This window comes from Acanthaster planci, linkage group LG08, assembly GCF_054643075.1.
Source record: "Acanthaster planci isolate LZ-2023a linkage group LG08, COTS_SCS, whole genome shotgun sequence".
Classification (NCBI taxonomy): Eukaryota; Metazoa; Echinodermata; class Asteroidea; order Valvatida; family Acanthasteridae; genus Acanthaster; species Acanthaster planci.
The window spans coordinates 12,923,538-12,941,446 of NC_141784.1; the positions used below are offsets into that span (position 1 = coordinate 12,923,538).

At 41.3% G+C, this 17,909-nt stretch overlaps 1 protein-coding gene across 9 annotated transcripts in view; it reads left to right on the forward strand.

Annotated features, from left to right (window-relative positions):
* LOC110977346 (inositol hexakisphosphate and diphosphoinositol-pentakisphosphate kinase 2-like) overlaps positions 1–17,909 on the forward strand; it is a 51,351-nt gene that overhangs the window by 4,740 nt on the left and 28,702 nt on the right. For 6 of the 9 annotated variants that reach the window (XM_087139766.1, XM_087139769.1, XM_087139768.1 and 3 more), the window contains exons 2-12: positions 679–929; positions 5,899–6,233; positions 7,231–7,313; positions 7,947–8,101; positions 8,503–8,604; positions 9,279–9,440; positions 10,341–10,462; positions 10,799–10,900; positions 11,460–11,546; positions 12,167–12,304; positions 13,213–13,355. In XM_087139766.1, coding sequence (XP_086995892.1) covers positions 741–929; positions 5,899–6,233; positions 7,231–7,313; positions 7,947–8,101; positions 8,503–8,604; positions 9,279–9,440; positions 10,341–10,462; positions 10,799–10,900; positions 11,460–11,546; positions 12,167–12,304; positions 13,213–13,355 — 1,618 coding nt within the window. In that variant the 5' untranslated portion in view covers positions 679–740. The remainder of the gene's footprint in view (positions 1–678; positions 930–5,898; positions 6,234–7,230; positions 7,314–7,946; positions 8,102–8,502; positions 8,605–9,278; positions 9,441–10,340; positions 10,463–10,798; positions 10,901–11,459; positions 11,547–12,166; positions 12,305–13,212; positions 13,356–17,909) is intronic. The other 3 variants (XM_087139774.1, XM_087139773.1, XM_087139767.1) reach the window with 2 other exon arrangements.

A 17,909-nucleotide genomic window follows, 5' to 3' on the forward strand; every position in this document is an offset into this window, starting at 1 on the left:
TTGCAGTTTGGCAGGTGGCCTTCATGGCCAAGCAAGGCTGGAATTCTTGGAGTCGGCAAGAAATTCCCGCCGTCAAGGGGTTAATTTAACTTTCCAGATGAATCACAAAATGAAATCCATGAGATCAGCAACTGAATAACTGTCCCGTTCCATGTTAAGTTCCTGTTTCTGTCAGGCAAAGTGGGTGAAGAAGGACATTAAAGGGCCTCAATGAACAGGCTAGCAAGTAGAATTGTTTTGGGTTTTGTTTACTCATGCTGGCATGCTACTAGCTGTAAAATCTACCTGCACTTTCAACTGTGCTTTCTTACTTTCTGACATTCGACAAATGTCCATCATATTTCAATGCAAACTGTTGCAAGCTCTAGCAGTGTATTTGCTGAGGTTAGAACTTTTTATTGGGGGGATTGTTTGGTTTTTTTTCACATGAATTCTATGTACGGTACATGTACTTTAACTGTGTCAGTGAACCAACATTTTGACGTCCACGGTTTCTTCTGAGAATCTCTGAAAGTGTGGAATGAAAAGGTGCTACTCCTGCAAGGAGGATCAGTGGGGAGTGATCCTCATGTTCTCTTAGCCATTTCCTGCCCGTAGTCTTCTCCCCCACCCCCTCAAACCCAAGTAGAATTCTCATTTCACAAGAGAAAAAGAAAAAGATTTTGATTGAATTCGCAGGAAAGCACAGTGTTATCGACTCGGATTTGTAAATCTGACTTCCAATAGCCACGAATAAGAGGATGAATCTGTTCAGGCACCAACAAGACAGGCAACGCTCATTCTCCTGCCAGCTCCCCAGCAACCTAGGGGAAACACTCAAATGCCGCATGGGCTTGGACAGGAAGCGCTGGTCCATATCGGGGTCTAGCACTGATCTCGGCTCGGGGCGGTGGGACCGCAAACCCTCCGACAGCCAAGTAGGAGAGTCTGTGAGCATGTGAACCTGTTTCTTGGTCGCCATGGATCATTGGGCTTTTAACATCACATGACGCCCAAAAAGAAGACTCATCTTGCATTGAGGGAGCTTGAGCACATCATCGCGAACTCATGTGCATTTTGCATATTTTTGACAATAGCTTATTTTTACTAATACAGAGCAGCTCCCCCTCCCCTCAAAAGTTGCACGGAAATACACGCCGTTGTGTGCCGGGAAGAAGGACGTAAGCGCTTACGCCTCTTTGCCGGGAAACATGATCACTGCAAAGAAAATTTTGTCCCGGCAAAAGGACGCATGTATGCAACTGTTTTATTTTAATGAAATATATAGATTTCTTTGCATAAAGTAAAAAAAAAACCTAAGTCGTTTAATAAGTTGTTCAAAGGCTGCTTTTTTATACAGCCTGTGTTGACTTTGCAGTAAATTTTATCCGCTTTCACTAAATAAAGAGCGTGTGTTTCTTACGCCCTTTTGCCGGGAACATTTTTTCTGCTGTGATCATGCTTCCCGGCCAAAAAGGCGTAAGCACGCGCTTATGACCTTTTGCCGGGCACACGATGACGTGTATGTAGCAGTCAAATGCAACTTGTTTCTTATTGTACACTAATGGCTGTTGCTTGAGGTCCTACCGTACGTGTGTGGACATGCTTGTGTGGACATCGTGATCCTTTTGCAGGAAGGGGCACATACATGTAACTCCGCTTTTCTTCTGCCATCTCACTTACAGCATCATTAGACAACCAGAATTAGAAGCTGTTAAGTACTGTGGTGGCGCAATGCTCATGGACAGGTGGTACATACGCGTGCATTACATGCCTGTTTGACCAATAGGGTGTCGTGATTGGCCAAACGACGTCAAGCTGAGGGATGCGCGTGTGAGTGTGGTGCCACGGCAGTTATGGCATCTATTGGATTAGTACCTAGCCTACATAAGCACATGTTCATGTACATTAACATTGCGAGCCCTACTTTGGTTTTGCTATTGTTGCATTGGTACATTAACTTAACATATGGGGCTGTATCATGTACAATGTATACCTCCTTTTTCCTTCCGTCCCTTTCTTGTAATCCATCCCTTTCTTGTCTGTGAACCTACATAGGTACATTGGCTGTTACTTGTATGCGCATCTTGTGGTCACCTTCATGAACATTACATCCACACATTAAGCACTCTGTGTACTCACCAGCACCTGACATTTAAACTCGTTAGTCCCCATTTTTTTGTTTACACGCGCACAAAGTCTGTGAAGGCGGACCATGCATTGAACTTATAACTTGGCCACTGTGCACTTCATGGCCTGTCATGGCTGCAAATATTGCTCCCTGTGTGTATCCAAGGGATGCATTGTAGTGGGAAATATTATACAGTACTGTTTAGATGACTCTTAGGTATCAGTAATCAGTGCTGTTTTGCTGTATATCAAAAGTTGACTGCAGTACGCAGTCAACTGCAGACTGCGGTATCTTGCCTTTTTGAAAAGTCAAAAGTTTGGTCCGAAAATGATATACTAAATGCAGATCACTACTAGTAAGAATTGGCCTCACTTGGCATGGATCACAGTTGAGCATCTGATCAGTAATAAGTGGATATGTATGCCTCCTCAAAACAGTGCCGAATCCTTAAGCTTTAGTTTCAAATCCTGATCCTCAAATTTTAACTGAAAAATTAGAGTTTATTTGTCACAGCACATCTTTGTGAGACAAGGTAAATTGTTTATTAATTTAACAAGTGCAGCGTTTGAATTGAGAGCAGTTGTGAAAAATATGCACAGTACAAAGACAAAAAATGACAGGAGGGTTTAGACCTACATATTTCTTTTGCTTGAGTGAATGATTGTGACAGCATGCAGAAACATGTCTTGATAACACTCTATGCTTCTACGGTATCAAGGGATTGGGACACTTTATGAAACAGTCTCATGATTTTTTTCTTTAAAATTTAAAAGAAATTAAGGTCAAAAGGTTGTATTCTGCAATGTTGAGGATTGGTTTGATTCACAGTATTTATCTGGAAGCAATCTTGAATCCTTCAGATCCCAACTAGTTGATCCTTGGTTACAGACTGTGCCGTGAATAGCCATATTCATGTTCAAGAGTCTATATCACACTTTGTCAACATGTACAGTACTGCACCGTTGTAAGAGTAACGAGCGTATTGCATTGTTCAAGGCCTGAATTGGCCTTACTCTAATACAAGTTGGCCATATTAAACTGAAATCAACATTAACTGAATAAAAAAATGAATGCACTGACAAAAAACTTCATTACAAATTAATGTGATTTATACTGATGAAGAATTTAAAGTGTGTAATATTTATATCTAAATGTTTTAGGGCCTGTTTGTTTTACATGGATCCGGATCACGATCAGTGATCTTTCGTTGGTTCATTGACACCTGCACCCACCTAATTGTTAGCACGAACCTGGGATTACTGATTGCGATTCAGATCCGTGTGAAACAAACAGGTCCTCGAGCCACATAAAAAAAATGAAAGTGAGGGGTGAGGTAGGGAACCCTAAATAGTCTGGTACCATCCCATTGAACAGATTACATAGAATAAAAAAAGGAAACACAATTGAAAATGGCTTCCCTATGAATAAGGTCTGAAAACAAAAAAATTGAGTTTAATTTCTTTAATAAAGATAATCTCCTTATCCCATCCTGGGATAACTAATAATGTCTTTGTTAACTCATCGTTTCATGCACATACATGGTACATCTGAACATCTGATGACGCTAAATGATGAAACAATACTCTGTTACTGTTGTTCAGATCCACAAAAACCAGAAATCATTCTTGCTTTTTTGGGGGGTTACTTGCTGTTTTTTGTGGGGGGGGTTGCGACTTTTTCCAGCATTTGAAATGCCTCTTTGAATGGTTAGTGCATGCACATTTACTTGGACATGAATGCTCATCATGCATGTGGCACCAGTAACAGTGCATGTTGCATGCAGGATGAATACTGTGCATAGTCAGGAGCAAAGGCTTTTGTCACAAAATGGGTTCCGTTGGGTTTGACCTTCCCACTGGGCTACTGGACTGATTGGGTGATTGGAGTGCCAACAGTGTTATAATGAGTCGCTGACCCAAGTCAAGTTGTTTTCATTGAAAAGACTTGAGCCAGTTTGAGTCGAGTTGAGCCTCGGTTTGAGCTTGAGTTGAGTCAAGTCTGACGCTCAAATCAGTTTGATTCACAGATGTTTAAGTATATAAACACAAAGGAGAGAGGGACTTGATTGGATTCTGGCATTTGCTTGTACATGTACATGTAGGTATTTTTGAAATTTCTGTCCTGGCCAGTTCTGATAAGTGTGCATAAACGTAGTTGTCATTTATGTAAACATCCTAAAAGAAATTACATAGACCTTTGTGTAGCAGTGTTGTAAATTCTGTGCATGACACAGGTAGGTCATCTGCTTGCAGTGACCTGTGTCAAGTCAGTTAACCTTTGGGACTGGAGTTGCTAACAATCAGGGAGCCAGTTGGACTGGAGTCAATCACTGACTCATGTCATAACTCTAAGTTTCTGTCTCACCTGATGTCTATAGCCAAAAGTCCCCTCAAAATTTGGAAGTTTTTGTCAGCTGTATTGGCAAACAAGCCGAAACAGCTGACGAAAATCATTCATGTTCTTGATGAGGTTCCCTCCCTTTTATAAACCTTTTTTGTTCGAGTTTAATAACACACGGTTTCGATCTACATACCATGTATTTTTTCCAAATCCAATGACACATTTTAGAAACCCATCACTGCCGATGCATTGTAATGTGTAAAGATTGCCCTTGCTTGATAGATTTTCACCAATGGTATATCTAAAGGCTGGGTACTTGTGGGTATAAATGTACAGCGGTAAGTATCCTGACAGTGATGCCATGCAGTGGTGTTTGCCAATTACAGGCACGTTTCCGTTCATAACATTCTTTCCAAAACATTTTCCTGAATGCTTCATCCTTATTGACATCATCCCATTCGAGGCAGTTGCACGTCATTAAAGGCAGTTGTCTGTCTGGATCATTAAAAACATCTAAAAGTGTTTTAACTGTAATAGTCTTGCTACACACCCAAGGGGGTAAGGTTTAATGTCTTGCAATAAACCAACCACCTGTTTATCTATCCATAGATCTGTATTATAATGTTCTGAGCCAATGGGGTCAAGTAGCATTTAATACCTTCCAGTTACTGTTCTTTGGTAACTGATGAGGTGTGAGATGTTGCCTTTATTTCAAGCCATATTCAAGCTTGAGTAATGCACTTCTGTGAAGAAATTTGGGATGTGAGAACAAAAGATGTCCACACGAGGCAGGTTGTGAAGATGTATGGACTTGCCCAGGTCCACACAAGTGTTCCCCCTAAAAAATTGTACAGTTATTTTGGAGTTTAGGGTTACTGGTACCTGCCATAAAATGAACTTGAAAATTCAAGGAAATCATCAACAAAACCCAGCTTTCACAGAAAAGTGTTTAAAGTGATTTGAAAAAGTTGGAAAGTTCTTTGGATTTTTCTGAACTACATGTCCATGAAAACTACGGAATGTCCACACTCTGGTTATGTGACCTCAACATGTGTGCTCTGAGCCCCCCAACTCTGCTTTATGAATAAATCTGGGCATGCAGAGTTGTACAGCAGTAATAGAAGAAAATGTTGTTCCGAAAAAATATCCAAGGTCATATGTTTTGTGTGATAGCTGGCACAGTTCTTTAGCCCTTTCTAGGTGCCATTTGGTGCACAATAACTGCATGTCTGGATTTGTCTGTGGTAAGGTTCACCTATCCGCCACTAGGGATAATTGCAAGGAGTGATCATTTGTCAACCACTGATCAGTTTTTCTTGGTAACCTGTGCGCAAAACACATCCTTGGAACCAGGCAAATTCGACCAGTGGCTGACATATGGTCTTAGATTTATGAGGTACACTATCCACAGGGCCGTTTAAATGATCAGTGGTTGCTTTGTTGACTAGGAGGGTCTGTCCGACTTCGCCATGAACATCCCCGGCTGGGACGCGGGCGAAGTCACGATAAAGGGCACGGTGGGCATCTGCGCCATGGCCAAGAAGTCCCGCTCCAAGCCCATGCGGGAGATCCTGAGTCGGCTGGAGATTTTTGAGCACATTGAAATCATCATCTTCAAGGAGGAGGTTATCCTCAACGACCCTGTGGAGGAGTGGCCCATCTGTGACTGCCTGGTCTCCTTCTTCTCCCAGGGCTTCCCACTAGAGAAGGCCATCGCCTATGCCAAACTACGCAAGCCGTTGGTCATTAACGACCTGGAGGCACAGTATAATCTTCTGGATAGGTAAAGAAAAAAAGGAGGGATCCCAAGTGTTAAAGTAGAATTGCCATGGAAATATATTTAGGAAAACTTCCTGTGATTACTGCTCTTAAAATTGCTGTATGTAGTTATGGGAGTTGATGGCTGTCAGTGACTTGGAGACACAGCTCAGCCTGATGGATAGGTCATACAAGGAAAAAAATTCTCGGGTTTGAAAATAGGATTTCTTTGGGAATGTACATGTACTTCAAAAATTCCCTGTGGTTGCCACTCTCAAGCTTGTTAATTACAGGTACCGTACATTACTGTGCTCGCTGTCGGTCTGATGCACAGTACAAACTGCTGGTGAGACAAGAGTAGGGCTTCCCAGGTGTCAAATAGGATTGCCGTGGGATTGCCATTTCAGGAAAATGTGTGATTTCTATTAAGATTGCTGTACGGAACTCTGGGAGTAGCTGTCTGTGAATTACATGCTTAGTACAACCTGCTGGACAGGCATTTAAAAGAGGAGGGATTCCTTGCTGTTAAAACAGGACAGCAAGGAAAATATGTCTGAAAAAGTCTATGTGATTTCTGCTGTTAAGATTGTTGTAACCTGATGAATAGGTCAGGAAGGTCGTTTTTTTTTTTTTTCTTAAAGTGACACCTGTAGGATTGCTGTGGGAAAGTGATCGAAAAAAGTCCCTTTGACCTGTACTGGTCAAGAACCTCCATGTGTAGCTGTGGAAGGTGCCTCAGTGGAATAAAGTTCAGGAAAACTCGCTGTGATTTCTGGTAGTGAAGGTCCCAGTCTTGGTTTCAAGATGTTGTTAATAGCTGCACAGACAGTTAGACATCAATTACCTGGCATTGTTTTTAGAGAACGCGTAGGAGAACTTAATTTAATGTGTTGAGGATCATTATATTTGGTTCGGAGTAGATTATGCTGAGAGGTTCTAACATGTCTACCAAAGAGTTTGGTGAGTAAATATTCCCAGTGGTGACATTTAATGAATTGTTTCTGTTTCATTGTATGCTACAGGAGGAAAGTCTACAAGATATTGTATGAGCAAGGAATCGCTGTACCTCGCTTTGTCTTCTTTGACAGGGATAGCGACAGTCTTGGTAAGGTTGTCGGAAAATATAAATTGAATAATATCTGTGGAGTTTCACTGTTGTTCAAAACTGTACATAACTGCAATAAATGAATGTATACCTGATGTAATGGGTCTCCAGCCCAATGTATGTAGTTTGACTTGTCTAATTAAATGTGCTTATAATCAAGATGGTATAGAAAATTCAAATGCATGTATAGGAATTTATTCAGGGGCTCTTGGGTACTGTATTTATGAAATTTTGCAGCCAACATTAAAGAAACTACTCAGTTAAAAAAATATGCCCAGGCAAGAACCAGACAACACTCGGCGATTGCCGAGTGCTCGGCTACTCCAAGAATTCATTTATCTCGCTGTCCGCTATAAAACCCGTAGACTCTCTGTGCTTTCTTGGAGGCACCATACCTACTGTAGAGGTAGACGTTGTTTTAATATCCAGAGTTATGTGCCATGCAAAATCAGCATAGGGACAGTTACAAATAGTGCGCATGTACTCTGTTGGATTATCCTGTTTTCCTGAGCTGGACTTTCCGTACACAGTAAATTTGTGTGCTTAGTTACTGTACGGAATTGTCCCATAATTTGAAGGACACCCATCAGCAATTTGTGTCCAGAACCCAGTTGTACTTGATTGTGCTTGTAGATAATATGATGAAAGAAATGGACGACCAGATTGAAATCTGCGGGCAACTGTTCCACAAACCATTTGTGGAGAAGCCTGTCTCGGCGGAGGACCACAATATCTACATCTACTATCCCTCATCGGCTGGGGGAGGCAGCCAGAGGCTGTTCAGAAAGGTCAGCTGAATTTCTACCTTCAAAGTCTAGACCCTCACTCCTTGAATTTAGGTGAAGCATCCTGCTGAGGGACACAAGAGCCAACATTTTGGACAGTGGTATCTCGTGTCGTTTGTTTGGAACAAAGTGCACGCTCAGTTGAGAAAATCCAGTTGAGTGATTTCTCGGTGAATACATTAGACCTGCTGAACTTGATCACTCAGGAAATATTTGCTTGAGTGTTGAGACTACTGGCTTGACTAAATTTCCTGGGATTTGTCTCTGATCAAGGTTTTTTAGGTTCAATTGAACACATGAGAGAAGTTGGAAGTTTTCAATGGATTTCTAATTCCCTAACTACATGTATCTATTATATGTTACTTTGATTTCCTGCTATCAGTTTACCGATTTTGTCTTGAAAGATTGGAAGCCGAAGTAGTGTTTACTCCTCTGTCAACACGCTGCGTCAAAAAGGCTCATACATTTATGAGGAATTCATGCCTACAGATGGCACAGATGTCAAGGTAATACTTCAGGGCATTTCATTCCAGCATCGTTCCAGTGTTGTAAAATTGCTTGTTCAGGATAATGCTCTTCTTTCCTCCTAGTGTGTGATTTGCGGTACCTGTAAATTCATGATTTCATATCACTTTGCTTGTTGAGCATAGACAGTTGAGAAGTATGCCGCATGAAAAGCATTCTTGCTTGTCATTGTTTTCCTGGATAAGTAACCTCATGTCACTCAAGCAGGAATGTAAAATCAGTCCGTAGTCCGCAATACTCGCAGCATACCAGTAGCTATGGCTTCAAATGTTAAAAAAGGGTGAAATGCTGGTGTTTGAAATAGTAAAGCAGCATCGTTTCTGTTGTTTCCCCCTGTTTGTTCTTTCACAGATGCCATGATTTTGTGTACATTTAGTCGAAAACAGACCTAAAACACAGTGATTTCACGCTTCGTTCACTTTCTTATGGGGACATGATGGATTGCATCCCACCTCACTATCATAGGAGAGCACACATGTACTGGTAAACAAAGCGTGATGCCATTAGGTTATAGGCATATAAACCGATGAGCATATGATGATGTGTCTTGGTAGATCTCGTGCGTGACCTCGATAATGCCTTCTGCATTGCTTGCTTTGAGTCTGTGAACAAGTTTTACAGTGTACGATTTGTTTTGTGTATTCCTTGTACCCAGGTTTACACTGTGGGGCCAGACTATGCCCATGCTGAAGCGAGGAAGTCACCGGCCTTGGATGGCAAGGTGGAGAGGGACAGTGAGGGCAAAGAAGTCCGGTACCCAGTCATCCTGAGCAACCATGAGAAGCTGATTGCCCGAAAGGTCTGCTTGGCATTCAAGGTAAGTCATGCATGTGTGCGACATAACTTACCAGGATCCTCCAAAATACCTCTGGAGGTTCTGAAGGAGTTTTAAGGATTAAGAAAGGCTGAACCCAGCCACTGTTACTTTACGTTGAGCTTGATGCCCATTGAAGTGGAAGAAGCACCATTGGTTTCTGCGCAGAGCCAGGGATTATTTTGAGGATTTAGGATGGTTGCCAGCAAGAATGACCACAGAGTTTGGATTCACATTGGGATACAACACATTGGATGGGCGCTGGTCATCTCTTGCATTTTCTCATTAAAATTCCCTAATTCACACGTGCATCTTGAGGAAGAATGGCTGAAGTGCGTCCTTGTAATCTTCCATTTTCGAAGAGAGCGTGTCTGTATGTTGGATTAAAGTTTCTTTAAGTATAAAAAATCTAATTGTGAAAACTTCTGAAAGGGCTCAGAGGCTATGAGATACATGTAGTTGCCTTGAATAGTTTTCAGTGGAACATTCAAAATATTGATTGTTTTAGAATGAACCACTTAAACCTGGTATATTAAAGAGAAAGTCACTACACTGAAAAACTTCAATAATAGCAAGAATAATAATTGAGCCTTGTATAGTGCCAAATCCATCAGATGTTGACGCTCAAGGTTCTTCACGAAAATACAAAATTTAAAGACAATGAATGTTAAAGAATAAGTATTGTAAATATCTAGACTTGAAGCATGTAATTTAATAAAATTCATATAAACAGCTTCTGCAGAGACTGTCACTGTTTATGTTGATTTACTGGAGAAAAAGGGTGTAATGTAGATGTCCAATGAACACTGCAGAATTCCACATACTTTATTTACACAGTTATACCTTGGAGTACTGTAGAGTCCTTTAGCCTGTGTAAATATTTGGCTGTCTTTCTTGTCGCAGCAATCTGTGTGTGGCTTTGATCTGCTGAGGGCCAACGGGAAATCTTACGTGTGTGACGTCAACGGGTTCAGCTTTGTCAAGAATTCCAAGAAGTACTACGACGACTGCGCCAAAATATTAGGGTAAGCGGCCTGTAGCATCTGTGGACATTTTTAATGGAGAGAGTTCTGTGAGGATTGGGTTTGTAGTGGAAGCAAGAAATACTACTTGAACATTCAGAAAAAACTGTAAAACTTTACCTCCTAATGGACTGAAGGAGACACCGTTGCTGCTGTTGCACTGATGCAAATGTTACTTGCTGTCTTAAACTTGACATGCGCGTGCACGTTGGCACTCACAATTACCTATTGGCAGAATACTTGTTTAATGCATGTGCACAATCTGCATACCAACATGGACTCACCGGGCAAGTTTGGGAATGAACTATTATTGGAACACTGTTCTGTGTGTTTGTCCAGTAACATGGTGATGAGGGAATTGGCTCCTAGGTACAACATCCCCTGGCAGATGTTCACCATGGAAGAGGAGATTCCATATGTCCCCACAACGTCCGGCACTGTGTGAGTAAGAACATCAGAGCATGAATCCGTGACACCTCTGAATGGATCACTGGGTTAAATTGGACGGCATTTTTACTTACTTTAACTTAGTTTGTGTTTTAGCTGTATACCTTACTGCATGATGAAACTAGCAACACGGTACACATACAAAGGGAAATTGAAAAGAGCTTGCATTTTTTGTTAGCATATGGGTGGTTAGATTTCCAAGGAGAAATTATTTGAAAGCGTGGATTCAACTTGTTCTTTCACACACAAGTGAGCCTTTGTGTCAATAACTTGGATCATCTCTTGTTTATGGTAGAGCACGACCCCTCTTAATCTCAGTTATTCAACTGTTTCGACCCTGAACAAAGTTTTTACTTCTGGAACAGGTCAGGCTTTATATTTGGCTCTGATATTTTGGGTTCAAACCCCTTGTTAGAGGGATTAGTGACAGAACAACACTGAGGTTCATCAACTTAAAACTGGCAAAACAGATCTTGGCTACGAAAACATACACACATGTATGTGCATGTTATTTTCTGACCATATGCTTTAAGATATCTTTGTTACCAAACAGGATGGAGTTGCGTTGTGTTATAGCAGTGATTCGCCATGGCGACCGAACCCCAAAGCAGAAGATGAAGATGGAGGTCAAACACCCAAAGTGAGTGTGTGTATTGCTTCCCGATGAGAGTCATCGGCTGTGTCAAAGATACACATGAATAATAGTATCTTGGCATTTATAAGGTCATTCAGAGATCCAATGTTATTGTCGTACCTGCTCATTGGGCTCACAATATCTGAGCATTCCTGAACCCATCTCAGATCTCTTTGGGATATACAACCTGATACTGTCATTCCATGCCCCAAAATATGGTTTAACATGCCAGCCAGGTGTCTTTGAAGTGTTGAGTACAATCCAGTTTGAAGAGAACAGTTATGAGAGAGGGATTGTGTTCAGTTAACCCCAACATTCCCATATCCTACAAAATCCCTTTGTAAATTTTGACTTATTTTGTATGATTGGGGAAAATAAAGCCCAGCTACCAATAGGTAGGGGCTTGAAGCCCCTTGAATGTTAGAATGAAGAATAGCCTTTTGGTTTTGCTGCAGGCTGTAGCATTTGGGAGGATAGAGGAAGATTCTGAGATTCAAAAATACCAAGGGCGTTAATTTTAATCTGAATGCAATTGTCCAGAGATAGGCTATAAGGTAAAGCGTTGGAGTCCAAACAGTCTCTGCATTGAACAGTCAACTGATTGTCAGTCATATCAATTGTGGCAGATTCTTCAAGCTGTTTGAGAAGTACGGCGGCTTTGAGCAGGGCAAGATCAAGCTGAAGAGGCCCAAGCAGCTGCAGGAGGTGCTGGACGTGGCCCGCTACTTGCTGGAGGAGCTGAAGAGACAGAAACACAGGAACAGGTGTGTGCTGCCCTCTAGTGATGAAAATGGGACAAGGGCCTTAACCACTTCCTGCCGGGGCAGTTATCAATGTTGGTGATGCTGGGCCGGGATATTTATCATTTTTTTCTGTTTTCACAATTCTTTAAAAATTCCTGTCTTCATTTACCGGACACTATACAAACACGTGAAGGACTGTCTGGTGTCCACTCTAGCCTGACAGACAAAATCTATTGACGTCTGAGTATTTCAGTCAGGCCTGAAGCCTTGTAAAAAGAGCCCATATTGTGTGGTGTTATATAACTTTCTTTTGTTCACGAACCTGGCTCAGTGCGCTGCTGACCTCTTTTCAAAAGGGGCCAGATTAGCATGCAGCAGTGCTGTGTGGCTCATTGCTGCGGTGGTGGAGTGCTTTTGTCCCCAGTGGTAATCTGCTCTCTCTAAATGCCCCAAACGTGCTATACTGTTTCAAAACAAGGCTGGATTATCTCCACTTTTGAGAGTGAAAAAATGTCGGTAATGCCCAGCAGCCTGGTCTTTTGTTCGGAGTACGGTCTTTTGTTACAGGGCCCTGTTTCCTTTGTCCGAGTTCAGAGACCCCGGCCACCCATATAAACCATACGGCTCCGATTTTGGAGTCCCCGGCAGGTAGTGGTTAATGGTCACCTGTTTGCTGTTGAGTGCTTCAACCCCAGGGGCATTACCAACTTCAATTTCTTCTGATGTCAATGTTGGGAGGAGTGACTCTGTGTTTTGCTGTTTTGTGCATGAATTGGCTTTCACACTTTTGAGAAGTTTGACAACTCTTGCATGTTTTTCCTCATTTCGCTTTTTTTGGGGGGAGGGGCAAAATGCTCTGGGGGGGATGTTGGTGTTAGGGAATGTCTATTATACATAGTCCTTAAAGGTCAGAGGGTTCTTCTTTTCAGACTTGAGATTGAGGAGAGAGAATCCAAGCTGGAGCAGCTGAAGTCTGTCCTGGAGATGTATGGTCACTTCTCAGGCATCAATCGCAAGGTTCAGCTCAAGTACCAGCCCCATGGCCACCCACGGCACTCAAGCAGTGAAGAAGGTATGTGTGGTGTGAGTGCTGTCGGTGACTTTGAACTTTGGACCGTGCTGAATGACCATTCTGCACATTACATTAAAATAAAGACTAGCCAAAAACAAAACAAAACATTAAGAGTAACAACTAAAATTCCCCCCCCAAAAAATGATAAAATCATTCTAATGAAAATGATCAAATTAACTGACCCCAAAAGAAAATAATAGAATCCCCCAAAAGGAATTAATCAGAACACCCCCAACAAAACCCCTTATATCTGGCTCTTGATCCTTGTACAATGTATATAGCTCAATCAACGCCGACCCTTTTTCAACTCATTGTAATATAAAGTGTGGGTCTTTTGGTGAAGTAGGAAATGTTTGTGACATTGAGGCATGTGACGTATTCATGAACTCGACAGTCCCTTGTTACATATTCGGAATGATCCGCTATTTTTTGTTTTTCTAAACTTGAATATTTAACCAAACACAGATAAACACTGTGTGGTGCTCCTGTTCTGTCTGTACGCTGAATAAATAATATAACAATGTTGTATATTATTTGAATACTTGTAAATGCTCCAAAACAAATAAAAACACCCCTCCCCCGTCAACTTTACCGGTGATAAACTTTGTCACACAATGACTCCTCAGACTTAATCATATTAATTTGTCCAAATGTCAAGCATTTTGCCCAGCTTCACGGAAAGACCAAGCACCAAATTAAACAGGTTACTGAAAAAAAATAGAGCTAAAATATTTCCTTGGGAAGACGGTACCTGTTTCTCATCCTAAAGTTGAGCTATGTGTAATTCAGGAAGTTGTGTTTTTGCAAACAGCAGACGAATCGGCCACGTTACCAACATGGACTTAGAAAGTGGTTACAATATAAGCTAAAGAATTGACAAAAGTACCTTGGTGACATGTTAAGTAAGTTATGGGCCCATTTAGTCTGAGAGACTATAAAGATTTGTTAGGAGAACACATGCAAATAGTAGTCAGAAGAAGTAATAATAGGCATACTGAATTTTCGCACAGAAAGCGATTCAAACTTAAGTTCAGTAGGCCAACAGATTTAGTATGTAGTCTAGATTTAGCATGCAGTTACACATGTATACAATGTAGCTGCGCAGAAACCATAGTACGCTCTCTCCCTGTTTGTAGATGGGGGTCTGTGTTTGCATGCATGCTGATAAAACAAATCAACTTGTCTGCATTGATCTTGGCCCTACGTTAATGCTAAGCAGAAAATAGCAGGGAACCAGTTAAAAGCGTGTGTACAATCACGTGGCATTAGGAGTGTGATCTGCGTCCGCTAAGCAGACATTTGTCTGTGCTTGTCATGTTTTTGTTGCCTTGAAGCTTTGTGACATTGGCCCTAGACAAACCGATTGCCTTGTGCAGATGAAGTACGGGGTTTATTGTGCAAATGTGAGTTGTCTCTTTTGTTTGTCTTTGTTCTTTTTTGTCTGTTTTGGAACACGTTCAATCTTTGGTGAGAAATTTGCTGGAGATGTAGAATTCCAGACTCAAATGCATGGTTTTGGTAAAGACTTCCTCCGTGGTCTTTGTGATTTGGGAGCATTTTTTTTTTCCTACATGGCAGAGTGAAACAGCTTGAAAATGCTTTCCTTGTTTTTTTTCCCGCATGGAACTGGGAATAATCTAAATTCAGGATCTGTTTTCCTTTTACAATGATTTTGGACATAGCCAAAGTTTTATCAATAAAGTCTAGACTACTTGTAATTTTCCTGAGAACCTTGAGGTAAACACAGATATGTTGCTATCCTGGTAACATGAAGCATTTCCCAAATTGCTGCAAATGAGGCAGAAACAGTTCGCAGACTTAATCTTTTGCTTCCAGTCTCTCAGCACCTCAACACAACAATAGATCAGAAGATTGTAAATAGATAGGAATATCTGTGTATCTAAATACCGTAATTCATCTCGTCTGATCCGTCTTCCTTATTGCAAATATACAGAAAAATAACTTCAAACTTACAGGAGTTTGGAAGGAAAAATCACCAAAACTACCACAGAGTTTGATTTTGTCACCTGACAAATGAATGATAACTTCAGTAGAAAAAGAATTTGGCGTCTCTTGAACTTTAATGATGTGTCTGCTGTTTGTTGTCCGTGCAAGCTTTGAAACTTTCTCGTTCTCTCTCCCTTTATCCTGTCACAGCTTCCTCAGGTTGGTCATACGCTTCTCTGGTACTACCGTGGTTAACCCCTGTTAAGTCCATAACCCCCTGACGGACTCTAAGTATTTTTTCTGCCCTCCATAAGGCCGGTTCTTGCTTCAAGTGAATGCAAAACACACCCCAATCTCTTGGGAGTTCACTCTCAACCAGTTTGTGATTTCCTGAATGTTCCATTGATATACCCATGAATACCCATGCAAACGATCTACTCATTTTGCACAAAATGCAAAGTTGTCGGAATTACATGTATGTGTTGAGTTCAACTGTCAAGAGTGACCAAACTGGAAAAGGAGGTTTGAGAGCAGTTAGGGAGAAGACTGTGTCCATAACCACTCCTTCTAGTGGTGAACTTAAAATATTTTCACCAGTCAAGGACTCAAGGTCCACTCTCAAAAGCCCAGCACCTGCACTCAAATGCATTCTCTCAAGCACAAACAACAGCAAAAAGTACACACTTCACGCATAAAAACAAGCAAAACCAGTAGCTTGCTTCACATACCATTTATGAACGGGCGTGCTTTTTGACAGACGATCTGGTTTGCACTTTTCAGTCATGCTGTATAAAGGTTCTTCATATTACCCATTCAAGGAGGCTGACCTGAACTTTTCCCAATCAAAGCCCATGCACACAATGAAAATCATGATTCAATCCAGCGGATACAATCCATTCACCAGAAGGTATGCTCTGAATCAAGTCATGAATTGGCAGTGAAAGTGCTTTTGGGGACAAAAGGGGAGGTCTATGGGTTCTGCTGTTCCCTTTTCCACAACCTTATAGCCTATTCACCTAAAACATGACCAGTTTGGCGCATAGGTTTTGTTATGCGTGTTTCATGTTTTGTTCACATTCACTTGAAGAATGAACCACCGTTGATCCATTTGTGGCATTTATTCTGTTGATGTGGGTTTGTTTTCCCTCCATTTACACGTACATCACATGCTCATGGCTTCATTTGGTTAGAGACTGATTGATATGCCTTCCAAAATGTAAATAGATTAGCAATGACATGTGAAAATGGCAGCCCATTTATTGCTTTTCTGGGGGAAAAAAGGAAAAAAGATATTTACAGTGCGACATCCTTACTTGTTGTGGAGTGTCATCTTGAGCTGTTTCTGTTGCTTTTTTTTGTGGTGAATTCTGCTGAGGAGTGTGTGCATGGTTGTAACATTAGAGCTGCCTGCTTGAGTGTGTGTTTCAAAATGTCTATTTGCTTCACACTACAGCCAACCTTTCTTAATTTTACATGCCCAGTGCCAGTGTCTCTCCTTGTGTGGTCAGATAAGCCAAAGTCTTGAAGAGAAATACTTAACGAAGGAAAACAAAGTGATGCTGCCCGCTGAGATTCGTTACAAAATTTTGTGTTGCTTTACAATTAGCTGAGTTTAAATCAACATGCGTGCAACCAATTTATGTGTTGTCTGATGAACCAAATTCTTGAAACATTCTTGAAAAGCACTTTCTTCCGCTTATGCTTAGGTAGTCTGCTGAGTCTCAGCTCTGAATTTGAGATGTTTGTTACCAAGGTGTTGTTGATTTGTAGCAGCATCTTGGCATTGGCATTTGGGAAAGTGGGCTCTTTCCAACACCTTGTTCTGTTTTGCAGGTTTGGTTGCTCCAAATAACACCTGTGGAATGTCACTCACTCTGTGTTCACAGAGACAGGTGCTTTGCCCCTTCACCTCTATTGCTACATCAGAGTTACTTAGAAGATGCACCAGTTGCAGCATGAGTACCGTGAAAACTCACCAAACTCCGCAGCATTTGAGATTCCAATCAGCATTTGCAGGCTGCACACCTTTGGGGCCTAATTTGGAGCAAAACTGACCATCTTCTTTAGAACTTACAACTAGTGAGCCCATCTGCCTTTTGGATTCATTTCAAACTGGTATTCCTGCCATTCTTTAGTTTTTAGCGGGCTGGCAAGGCTCACTCAACTTTCCAGAATCACTGCAAAGTTAATCACTAGAATTTTTTGTTTTTTATGTTGCTTACAGTGGTTCGGGCATTGGCACTGCCTGACATTTTTTGGGGGCCGTTCAGTTCATAAATGTTTTGCTGTGTTGCTGTTTTATCAAAGCATGCATCTTGCTGGGAGGTTTCCTGCAAACATTTCCAAATGCAAACTGAACTGACATCTGGTTGTTAGATCTGCTGTTTTGCATGTAGATATTTTAAGCTTTTGAGCAACTTTGCTGTTGTCATCATCTGCCATCGCATGCTACATGTATCATTTATGGGAATATGTATTACATGTATTCATTCATGTAATCTGGAAGTAGAATCTTTAATATACAAGTATTGAAGTACATGAGTATTTATACTTGTTTCTATATGAGTGATGGACAATATCGCAATAGTTATTATCATGATATAATAT